A 12915-nucleotide genomic window follows, 5' to 3' on the forward strand; every position below is an offset into this window, starting at 1 on the left:
ATGTATCTCTAATAACTAATGGGACAGGAGATAGGTGGGATCAGGATGCATAATATGAAAGACAAATAATAAATTATTTTAATAATTTTTAAAAAAATGTATCTCTAATAACTAAAATGAAAACTGTCTATAATTAATCATTCTAGAGACATGTTTATAGAATGTCAATATATTAGTTCTCTTAGACTAATTCCTGGATTTGGGGTTTGGTTTTCTTAAGCATGCACTGGGCTTTGAGTTATTCCAGAATTTGAACAGCATCCTTCCAAATTACCACTGATTTTGCATTTTGTATGTATTTGGTACAGCCACATTTTGTAATTCAATGGAATCACAATTCACAAAGCTGGCTTCTTGCTTTTGCTAAAGCGTTAGACAGTCACCTGTGATTCAGTTCCTTTAAGAGTCTACTGAAAACTAATTTCCCAGAACAATTCATGTGTTACAGGGAATGGACTTTTATTTTTTTTAATACTATGGTTATCTACATGCATTACCTTTTGCATTTCAGCTGAATGTAATCTTCCTTGGGATTGCTTTATACAAAATGTTTCATCATACTGCCATACTGAAACCTGAATCAGGCTGTCTTGATAATATCAAGTAAGTGATTCTTAGTTTTATTTTTATATACTATACTTTAAAATTGTTTCTAGTTTATACCGTTAAAAAATGATACAAGAAAATAGTATCAATGTATTGATTTTGTTGAGTAAGGTTATTTACTGGTAGTAAGTAACTTGATCAGCTTACAATCAAGGCAGTGAGACCGTTTCTCTAAACTTACCTTTCCTTGTAAGCTGTAATTTATAAATATGTTTTTAACAGAAACAGTAACTGTATGAAATCTCTCACACTGTACTCAATCCCTCAGAGCAATGGTGCTTGCAAAGGCCCCAGTAGTGATGGTACCTGCAGTGATAGTTTCTGCAGTGATTAGACCTACAGCAATGGTACCTGCAGCAATGGCTTCTGCCATGATGTACATGGCAGAACCAGTAGTGATGCAGGTACCAGTAGTGATGATATCTGCAGTGATGGATCCTGCAGGGATGGTGCATGCAGTGATAATTTCTGCAGTGATTATACCTACAGCAGTGGTGTCTGCAGTGATTATACGTGAAGCAGTGGTGTCTGCAGTGATTATACCTGCAATTGCATTTGTTAATGGATGAGAACTGGGTAGTACTAATTTCGTGTTAACCTACAATGAAAATACATATAAAAGCTAAATTACATTTTCTGAAGTCTCTGATATCCTTGTTACAGGCAAAATTGTATTTTAATTTACTTAGTGGTCTTGAAATTTGAAAACTATATTAATATCGAGAAGTTCATTAGTCTCATACACACACGCATACATACACACATGCATACATACACACACCCATGCTAAAAAGCATTTTCATGTGATTTCTGATGTTGTGTGTTGACTTGGATGAATAATTCTATGAAGATGAATGTACATTCAGGACATTCAAGGGGCACCTTGAGCTTTCCCTGTCCTCCTTGAACTCCGTCAGACAAGTCATGTCACTCACCTCCCAGCTTTCTATATTGGTGCCTGACAAGTGTTTCAGAATACCGCAGTATACTAAGATGTTAATGACAAGGATTATTGACATTAAGCACTTAACTTTGGTGAATGACTAACTCTCCTAAGTTAATTTAAGAGAATAGCTAAGGAGTTAGGAAAGTAAAAACATTTTAGGAGTAACTAGAAATACTGTCTCACATTTTTAATTTTACTTCCTTGTTACAATAATGATTATGTTACTGAATTATGTACGATTACATTGTCATTCTAAAATGTACTGTGCATTCCATACTGTTCCTGATGAAAGTGAGTTTTGATATGTTAAGTAGCCACATTTTTCTTACAGCATACTTTACTCAAGTCATTATAAGTTATGTTTCCATACCTTTTGTTCTATGTTGTAAATTTATCTAGGTAATTTTAAAGTACCATTTGGCAGATTAAAAACAAAAACAAAAACAAACAAACAAACAAAAAACCTTTGTCTTTATTTCAACATCTACCAGGGTAAAACTTTGAAAAATTTGCAGTCAATGTCATATCTCCAAGTAATTTTAAAGTAGTTTTATAAACTCTTTGGGCAATCTGGCATTTCTTTAAATCTATTTCTTGTTCTTACTACTGGCTGTCACATATTGTAAAATATATTTTTCGATAACAAGTACTGTTTAGAACACCCCAAAACTAATGAGTATATTTAATGACATTGATCACATTAAGTTTTATAATACAAAGCAAAATGAAGTCATTAGTAAGAATACTTTGATTTGCATTCCGTCAAAACTGCTTAGAGCATTTGGAGAGTACTTAACTTTGCTGAGTCATGATTCCCTCCTTACAACTGTAAAATGAATACAGCATAACCGACCCTCGTGTGTCTAGGAATGTGAAGCCTTTGATGATGCTTTCAAAAAATTCCGTAAGAGTAGACCAGTTGTTAAAATTATATGTCACGTGACTTTAAAACAAAGCTGTGACTGTGACTATGCTGACAGGAAAGAAGCCTCAATAGTTTAAGAATGTAAGAAAGGAAATAAGGGGAGTCATATGACCTGAGGAATTGCTGGAACCATATCCAGAGCAATGATGGAACAGTTCACTGCCTTACAGTTCTTCTGCTGCATCAGAAGAATCCAGGAAGGCTAAGCTTTGCACAGTGTGACAAAATGGAGGAAATTATATTGGTGTAATGTCCTATGCTGATGGAAACAAAGTAGACTACTAAACTGAGGGATTTCTACTCACACTCCTCTACACAGAAAGATGATCTTTTGAAGATCAAGAGAATATGTGGGAGAAAGATAAATCCATCTCCAGAAAAGAAACTCTTAATTACTTTATAAAATCTGGGAGAAATTTCATTTTACTTGAATTGTGTTGTAGTAGGTAAGAAGTAGTTGTAAAGAATTGACAGGGTTGGAAATAGAAGTGTGGAGAACATTCTCTTTCAAACACTGAACACAAGACATTTTGTGTGGCTGCTGCAAAACAAAAGTATTATTGAAAACTGGAAGATTTGTTTTATGACAAAATAAACAGTCCATCAAGAAAAAAATCTTGTCTACAGCCATACTACCCTGAACGCGCCCGATCTCGTCTGATCTTGGAAGCTAAGCAGGGTTGGGCCTGGTTAGTACTTGGATGGGAGACCGCCTGGGAATACCGGGTGCTGTAGGCTTAAAATTTAAAAAAAAAAAAAAAAAAAAAAAAAAAAAAAAAAAAAAAAAAAAACTCAAACACACATGTGCTTAATCATATTATAGTTTCAAAATACATTAAAGTTTTTAATAATAAAACATTTATTACTCATTTTCAATTGTTCCTTATGTTGTTTTAGTTGTTTCATCATTTATCATAAAAACCACACCATACAGATGATTTTATCTCTATTCCTCTATGAATAAATGAAATCCCAGAAGCAATTTCCAGACTATTATAGCCAAGAGATTTTAACTATGATGGCTTTGTTTCTAAACTCTTTGTAATGTACTTGTTCCTTCTTACTAAGGTTTGTTTCTTGTATGTTAAATCTTTTTTCTTACTTAGTTTAGTAAATCTAAATCTTTCAAGTAGAAATATTTATTCCAATTTTTTATTTTTATTTTTTAAATTTTTTATTAAGAGATTTTCTATTCATTTTACATCCCAACCACAGATTCCCCTGTCCTCTCTCCTCTCACCTCCCAGCCTTCCCCCCAACTCACCCCTCATTCCCACCTCCTCCAAGGCAAGGTCTCCCATGGGGAGTCAGCTGAGCCTGGTACATTCAGTTGAGGCAGGTCCAAGCACCTCCCTTTTGCACCAAGGCTGTGCAGAGTGTCTCATCATAGGCACTAGGCTCCAAAAAGCCAGCTCATGTACTAGGGACAAGTCTCAATCCCACTGCCTGGGGGCCCCCATACAGTTCAAGCTCAGCAACTGTCTCACTTAACCAGAGGGCCTAGTCCAGTCCCATAATTATTGATGTGGTGGTTTCATTCTGTTAGTTTCTTATCATTGTAGTTTGTGTATTGCCCCCCCCGTTCCTCCTTTATTCCTTCTTTCGATAAATACTATTTTGTGTCCCATTTTATTTTTCACTTTGGCTTTTTAGCTAATCACTTGTTTTTAATCACTCGTTCAAAAAAATTAAAGCAGAAATCACTAAATTAATACTGTGTATTTGTAATACAAATGATGTTTGACCTATGTTCACTTCACACACTTGCACACACACACAGTCATGTTTTGGGCTGGATATGTGTTTTCTCCTCATTCTATTTCACTGGCACCGTTTCCTATAGTCACTCTCGTCATTTGAAGACTCTCAGTGATGGTTCTATTAACTTGTTTCTTCTGTGACTTTATTTTTGCCTCCTGTGCCACCAGCTGGAGAGAGAGAGAGAGAGAGAGAGAGAGAGAGAGAGAGAGAGAGAGAGAGAGAGAGATTGAGAGAGAGAGAGAGAGAGAGAGGCTATTGTTGAATTTTCGCCAGCCACAATTAACTTACAGTATGGCTGATGAACACAAAATTTTAATTTGTGAAGAGTGTGGAATACCCAACATTTACCTTCAAAATAAAAACTGACAGCTTCTCTAATCACCCATGTTCTATTATAAAAAAAATGTAAAATGGTTTCTTAGCAAGTAACATTGCAAATCATTTTGAAAAATCAAAATAAATAATGAAAGTTTTGGGTCCATTTGGAGAAAATGAAGAAATTAGCCTTTCTGTGTATTTACTGTGCCTATGGCTTTCCTTTCTGTTCACAGGCTTCTGCCTTTGCCCATTCATGATTTCCTTAAGTCATCCAACTGAGTGCTGAGGGCATCTTTCCTTTTTTCATTTCTGGTTGTCAGTGTGGGTGTTGTTTACTGTAGTAACTATTTAACTGTCAATCCCATTTGGATGCGAGTATGTGTTCAGTTCTGGGAGGGTTGGCTATATGTCTTTAACAAGTAATACCAAGAATTTGCAATCAATATTTCTCTGATTAGAAAGTAAGTATATCTATTGGATAGTTTTGCATAATTAACGATAATCATATGTGCAAAAAAAAAAACACCCACAATATATTTGCTGCACATTGCAGAATATTATCATTTAAAATAATTGGAGTTGAGGTCTCACCTAGGTTAGATGAAGACAGCTGGACTCCAGGGATTCTTGTGACTTGGTCTCCTGAGATGCTCCACCTCTAGACTCGCACTACCGTGACTGTCATACTTCGATTATTTAGTTTAATCCACTCTGTGTGGAAATAATTCTGCTGCCTCTGAGTCTTTGTATTTTCAACAGTGAAGCTGTGCTCAGTTTCTTTTAAAATCTCATTAGAATTTGTATGACTTTATTTACCATATGGTGTCATTAAAATTATGCATCATATGATCCTCTTTTTAAAAGACAAACTTAGCCTTTTAGGGAAAAAAAAAAGGGGGGGGCTCCGGGAGTGAAATGCTCATTTGGTTAATAAATAGCAAGTTCTGTAATTCTAGAGGGAAAAGAATATATCCTCAGCAGGCTAAAACACCTGCTATATATAAAGGACCCCAAGAAAACTTCTGAAAGCTTCAGGGGCAAAGAGAAAAAGGCTAACAATACTTGAAATAACTGCACTTTTGAGAAAGGTAAATTTTATTAAACTTTATTTGAGTACTGTATTTATAAATGTTGATAGGAACAATTAAGTCAGAATTATATTCGGCTTGATCAGTAGTCTATTAATACTTCATGGAGTGAAGAGAGATTGGATTCTATAAAAGGGAAGGGTAATTGCCATAAGCTTGAAAAATAAAACAATATCACAGGAAGATTTTAATGCTCATATTTTCCTTCATATTAATATATCAAGATATATATAGCCTCTATATAAATATATAGCCTACTTTTCAAAATTATCTCATTTTTTATACTACAGTCACTGCAATAATATGAAGAGTCTGAACTTTATGAGAACATAAATCTGGTACAGAGTCACAGTTAATAAAAGTATTCATAAACTTCAAAGTTTTCTCAAGGAAAATATTTGGGGACATTCCTCATTTTCTTTTCTCTTCTTATTTTGAGGCAGGGTATCACTATGTATGCCTGGCTGGCCTCAACCTCTGTGTAGACCAGACTGGCCTCAAACTCAACAAAGATCCACTTGTCTCTGTCTCCGCTCCTGAGATTGAAAGCAGGTGCTACTATACTTGGCATCATTAATATTCATATTATATATTTGTTACTGATAAAAATAAATAGATAGATAAACTATAAATGAACAAATAAATAATAAATAAATGAATGAATGATTAAATAAATAAATGAATGAATAAATAAGTAGGCAGTGATTTGGGGTCTTAAGAGGGAGGCTCAAAATAGTGCCTGTAAGCTTAAACATAGCTTATATTTCCATATAATTTTTTCATAGCTCCTGTCACCATCAAAATTATTAAATTATATGAAATTTTAAAAGACTTAATTTTAAATCCTTAGGAATATTGTTTCAAAAGGGTTACATCTTATAAAAAGTTTACCGTAAGTAAAGATACGTTGTCTTCCTTCCTTTTCTATTGCTGTAATATAAAACCCCATTGACAAGGTAACCTATAAAAAAACATTAAATTTAGAGCATACAGCTTCAGAGGGTTAGAATCCATGATGGTGGAGCAGAGGAATCCCTGAGAACTTACATCTTGATCCACAGCCAGGAGGCAGAGAGAGATGGAGAGCCCAGGCATGACCAAATTATTTTGAATCATCAAAGCCCACCCCAAGTGATCACTTCCAAAATGACCTCATCACCTTACCCTTCTCAAACAGTTCCACCAATGAAAGATCAAGTATTAAAAGATATGAGCCTATGAGAGGCATTCTTATACAAACCACTACATATGTTCTTACCTTTTAAAACAAATATTTCTCTAATGCATTCATGCTTAGAATTAGAAATAAGAATAGTTTTATATTATTCATTGTAGCTAGAGTTCTTCTGCCTTGCCCACAGTTAGGACAAATCTCTCTCACCCGCCAGTCCCACAGCTGCTCAGACCCAACCAAGTAAACACAGAGACTTATATTGCATACAAACTGTATGGCCGTGGCAGGCTTCTTGCTAACGGTTTTTATAGCTTAAATTAATCCATTTCCATAAATTTATACCTTGCCATGTGGCTGGTGGCTTACCGGCGTCTTCACATGCTGCTTGTCCTGGCGGTGGCTGCAGTGTCTCTCTGCCTCAGTCTTCCGCTTCCCAGAATTCTCCTCTCTCCTTGTCCCACCTACTTCCTGCCTGGCCAGTGGCCAATCAATGTTTTATTTATTGACCAATCAGAGCAATTTGATATACAGACCATCCCACAGCACTTCATTATATGAAAAAACACTCTTTAAGATAGTTCTATATATGCATATGGTTTGTTAATTTTTTTCCAGTTGTCCTCTATTTTCGTGATATAACATGCCATGCTATTATCATAAATAACTGAAGTGAAGAATTAAATAGTCCAAACAGCATCAGACCTCTGTGGATCATTTGACAGCCAGACTCAGTGTAAGCTGTTTATGACATTCCTTGAGCATTACCTAGTCATTCATGGATTACCTGGATGCCCCCATTTAAAGCTGAAAATCCATCAGATTTTCACAGATTGACACATGCTTGCATGCAGGCAGTGATATTGACATCTCTTCACATCCTGCATTTTTTTTTCAGCTATAATTTCAAGTGCTCTGAAGTATTAAAAGGATGGTCTCTTTTTGGAGGCATTTTGTTTAAAATGCATTAAAATTCCCATATCTTCCCAAGAACTGTGTTTTATGAATAAATGCATTCAGCCCACTCCATATGCTGGAAGCTGACATTTGAGAAAACCAGTTTGAAGGATGATAGTTGTAGGCACACTGTTATGCACTATACCTTGAGATTAAATTATTTTTTCATTCTTTCCTCCAAATAATTAGGTTTATATCAGATATGGGAGCAGCAATGGTTTTCTAAGGATATATGAGAAATCCTGAAAAACTTCCTAAGGGGAAAATGTCTTCTTAATAATGAAAATGTAAAAATTAGCATCTCCTTTGTTCTTTACATAGGCCTTGGATCAGATGGCTTTTATATTTCAAAGGAAGTGTGCCATCAGCTTCATAGGTTGAATCTAAATTAGCTACTCATAGAACTGTGATTTTCACCCAAAAGTGTAAAGTGAATGTCTTTGAAAAAGTGAAAAAAATGCCTGAAAATAATTGCAATTAAACACCATTTTTGCTCCATGTACCTTAATCATGTACCTTGCATGCCTTAACATATGAATGATCTATATTCTTAATTGTCCATTAATTTATTTAACACACATGTGTGTGTACTAGGGGTTGAACCCAGCCTCTTGTACATGCAGAATACAGATGGAACTCTAATCCCAAACCCTCAGGGAGCTAGAATTTTAGAGTTTTCAGACTCTGTAGATAATATAGAAAGTTTAGGAGAAAGGGGCGAGACTCTAAGGTTTTTAAATTGGATACTAAGTAAGTGGGTTGTTAGTGTTGACATGCTGACAACTGGAGATAACATATTTTGATGTTTGAAAATATTTCTCCCCAAGTAACTTATAAGACATTCCAGTTGCTAATGTTTCATTGGCCATTGGAGTGGTGAGAGCTGGACTTTCACTTTTGGATCCATAGTGCATAAATCTACATATATATGACTCGTTTTCATATTATGGGTCCATTGTTTGGCAAATTAATGAACACAGTTGGCTTCTCAAACTTTATATTAGCTTCTCTATATTTGAAGTGAATACCTCTGCCAACCAAAAACAATATGCAGACATAAAAAATTTGTTTTTTCTTATTTTTCTATTTTTTTCAGAGTGGTTTACAATAGCAGTTTTGCTTTGATTTCAAATCATATTTTTATGTGTGCTTGAAAAGTGCCAAATGTACATGTCAATAGTGACCTAAAATTAAATTCTATTTATGAAACTGCATATTGTAATTAAATTGTGCAGACAGTACAGTGGGGTGGCAGGCATCTTGAGCTTCTCAGTCCACACTTGGCAATTTGGTAATCTAAATTTTCTCTTGGCTAAATCTCAATGGCTGTTGAGTTATTCCACTACATAGTTATGTGTTTTTCAAAGAATTATCATCAAAGTCTCTGGTACTTCTTATTTTGTTCATGTGCTATTAAAGTAGGCATTCTAGAACACTCTGTATATCTCTTCATGGAAGCTGATATTTTAATCCAGTTTTTTGAAATGCTAGCCCAAAGTCTTTTCTGTAAGAGATTGACCTAAGTTTAAAACTAAGCCATTTAATTATGATATTAGAAAAATAAAGGAGCATAAAAAGAAACTATTTATTGACAAAATTACTTATATTATTAGGTGTTAACTTGTTTTGTATACCAAAATATAATTTGAAAACTGGTATGTTTTCTTTGTAAAAGTGATTGACATTGCATTTATTCAACTTTTAGTTGTCTTATGATTATTTATTTATTTATTTGGTTTGTTTTTACTTTCAGACTTCATAGCTTATTATTTGATTAGTGGTAGAAAAGTCTATAAAATATTGCTCATTCTACCAGTATATGCTTCAAAAATAATTTCTTTAGTATCAAAACCCTACATAGCTAAATTATTAAGATCATTTTTTTCTACTGGATTCCTTTTTTAATGAGATGTTAATGAGATGATTGGCATAATAAATAACTTCCTGTAATTTTTCTTTATCCTGTGAGTATACATATATCTATGCCATTATATTAAAGTATCAACTTTTTCCTCTATTGTATATTTTTTTTACAAATTTGAAGAGAAATTCTTAAAAGCAGGAATGAAAACCATTTTCTCTGTTTCATTTTATTTTCTATATTATATTATATTTATCTTAAGAGTTTTATAAATCACATCTTGTTTTTACTCTCTTTTGAAGTCTCACTGTGATCCCAGTTTCCAAAAACGCTTTACTGAATATCTCCTTTTCCTGCCAAATCCATTGCTACCCTCCTGCCTGGAACCGCTGCCCTGTGCTTCTTTTTGGTCCCATGGCCATAATTCATGCCCCTTTTCCTTTTCTGTCTTATTTCCATAACTTGCTCATTATCGATAAGAATTAGAATGTCCATTTTCATCATCTCTGGCAAAAGTGCTTTAATTACTTAAGGACTTTATTTAGATTTCACATTTTTAATAATTGTTAAGAATGTATTCTTCTTTTAATTATAGTTGCATTACATGCACAGTTATTTAGTCAGGAGAACCAGTGTATTTAAAATTTTAACTCAGGTCAGCCATGTCCCTGTGTACCTCTTTATTTGTTTGATCTTTCAGCATATGATGAATTATGAATTTATATATTCAAGATGAACCTTCAGTATCCTGACTAACTGATAAAACCTCTACACTTTATTCTTTTGGCCCTAACATATCCAAGTAAACTTACTGATGATGTAGATAAATAAACTGTGGCTTACCAAAACTTCAGTACTTTTTTTAAATTGTGAAATACATTTCTTTATCGTACAAACTTTCAGAACACTTATATCAATCAAGTTTAGCTTTCTCATATCATCCAGAGATATTATCATCTCATATCATCCAAGCATGGGATTGTGTTTGTGTATTCATTGAACATCTTCATATACCCCTGTTACAATTTAGAGTATGCAAATTTTAACATGTAAAAACTGAGGCTTATAAAGAAAAAAATACTTGTCCAAAAGTAGGTAAACTTGTCAGCTTCCTGCTTTTGGCCATGTATCCAAGAGTTCCATTTATAGGAATCATTACTAAATGAAGATATATTTTAAATAGTTGGTTATACTTTCCTTATATTTGTTATTACAATCAATGTCTGATTGTTTATAGAAATATGACAAATGTTTCTGTTTCTGGTCTGTGAAAATGAAAGTGATAATACCTTATGATTCAGGGAACATCATAACAGAAATTCAACCTCTGAATCACATTCAGGACATTGAAAATTATTAACTTCATTGTTCATTTTAATTATTTGAAAGTTTTCTACATCATCTGAGTTGAATAAAAAGCCAGAGAGTGTGTAACACCTTATGGCAATTCATCTTTTTATATTCCAATAACCCTATATAATCAGCCCTGGAGTCTCCAGTTTTCAGGAATTTATCAATTCTAAGACCCAGACTAAAGCTAAAACCAAGTGGACCTCCAGCAGTGACAAAGATGGCACTACCAATCAAAACGCAGCGTTACAGAGCCCAGTTCCAATGGCTCTATCTACAGAACATTCCCACAACTAAGGCTCAGGGCACATTGTAGAAAAGGGAGAGACTGACTGGAAGAACCAGAGGATGAGTGTCAATGAAACCGTGTCTCCTAGTAATGTCAGAAGCTGTGCCCATAAAGTCTTACCGACATGACTGTCTAGATGTGAGCTGAGCAAAGACAACATCAATGGACACGCCACTGTGACAGGGTAAAACTACTAGGCCTCAACCGCAAGTGAATAACCATGGGCAACTAAGAAAGCCAGAAGCAGGAGAGACACACATGTAACATTATAACAACTCAACAGGCTACACACACACACACACACACACACACACTTGCAATGACAATAAGTGTAAAAAAACATGAGTTTGAAGGAGAGCAGGGAGAGGTCAACAGGATTTGAAGGGAGGAAAAAGAAGAGAGAAATGTTATAATTATATTATAATCTCAAAAGTGAAGAAGGAAGCACTATAAACTTTACTTATAAATACCAATGATAACAAGTAACTGCTATTTTATGGTTCTTGAACTATGTCTGACTAAAGGAACATTTTTAATGCAGTATATGATAAAACATTTAGAAATATAATTTTGTCTTTATATAGATACACTGTAATTTATTTGAGCTTTCTAGTTCAAGGATTCAATTCTTTTTAAGCCATAAATATAAAAAAGAGATGAGTCCAAGTTTATAGTGCACCTGTTAAAAATTTTCAAGAACATTTCCCTTGTGGTTTTTATGTCTTTCCTTCCTTTGTGCTGATTCCATTTACTGAACCATCACAGCAGCCCAGTAGACTTGTGAACACTGAGGCACAATGGATTTTATGAACTACTTGCCAGGGAATTCTGGGTTTCTCTTTCAACATTCATTAGCAAGTTGAACATAACAATATTTCAATTTAGAATATGAAAAGATATCATTTGCTAAGTCTAAACTAAGTAGTTTCCCTTTTTACATGTAAATACTTTTTAAAAAATCACCTCAGAAATAGTCAATGATTATTGTATCCTCCTTGGACTTCTGTTGAATTACCGGAAAAGAATTAAAGGAGACCCAGTAAAGTGGTGTGTGTGTGTGTGTGTGTGTGTGTGTGTGTGTGTGTGTGTGTGTGTGTGTGTGTGTGCGTGTGTGTGTGTTTTCTCTCCAGCCTCTTTTTAGAGTCCACAGGGTCACAACATAAGGACACAAAATATGTGTAATAGCAAATATTACACTGTACTTTCATATTTGTGTCTTTCCAAGTGTTTAGCTATTCACATGCTCAAAAGTTCTGGGCTCTTACATTCAACACACACAGCAGCCCCATGAAGTAAGGTATATAGTCAGGTGTATTTGAAGATAAAGTGCTGTTACCTGTTGGGAATTTCTGTTATTAACCCAAAGTTGTAGTTGATAATGCACTTAGAAGGCATTGAGACTCAGCAGGCTGATTTAGAAGACCTTGCTTTCAGCTTTCACATGTCAACAATATGAGAATAGCATCAAGGAATAAGTGATCTTATTTATTTCCACTAGAAGAACTCCAAATTTCATAATCTATTTTGTTGTCACCTACCATGTGATTGGCTCATATATTTGACAGGTGAAAATACTAACTGCTACTAAGAAAGAAGTACCCAAAGATCATTTAATTTTTCATTGTTTATTCTCCTTATTGGAA

At 34.4% G+C, this 12915-nt stretch overlaps 1 protein-coding gene and 1 non-coding gene across 25 annotated transcripts in view; both read left to right on the top strand.

Annotated features, from left to right (window-relative positions):
• Positions 1-12915, top strand: part of Adgrl3 (adhesion G protein-coupled receptor L3) — a 747948-nt gene that overhangs the window by 661407 nt on the left and 73626 nt on the right. For all 24 annotated transcript variants that reach the window (XM_076546498.1, XM_076546504.1, XM_076546503.1 and 21 more), the window contains one exon: positions 512-603. In XM_076546498.1, coding sequence (XP_076402613.1) covers positions 512-603 — 92 coding nt within the window. The remainder of the gene's footprint in view (positions 1-511; positions 604-12915) is intronic.
• Positions 3097-3215, top strand: LOC121821008 (5S ribosomal RNA). Its single transcript, XR_006061719.1, has one exon. It is a non-coding gene; the product is annotated as a 5S ribosomal RNA (ribosomal RNA).

Source organism: Peromyscus maniculatus, chromosome 10 (genome assembly GCF_049852395.1).
Source record: "Peromyscus maniculatus bairdii isolate BWxNUB_F1_BW_parent chromosome 10, HU_Pman_BW_mat_3.1, whole genome shotgun sequence".
NCBI lineage: Eukaryota > Metazoa > Chordata > Mammalia > Rodentia > Cricetidae > Peromyscus > Peromyscus maniculatus.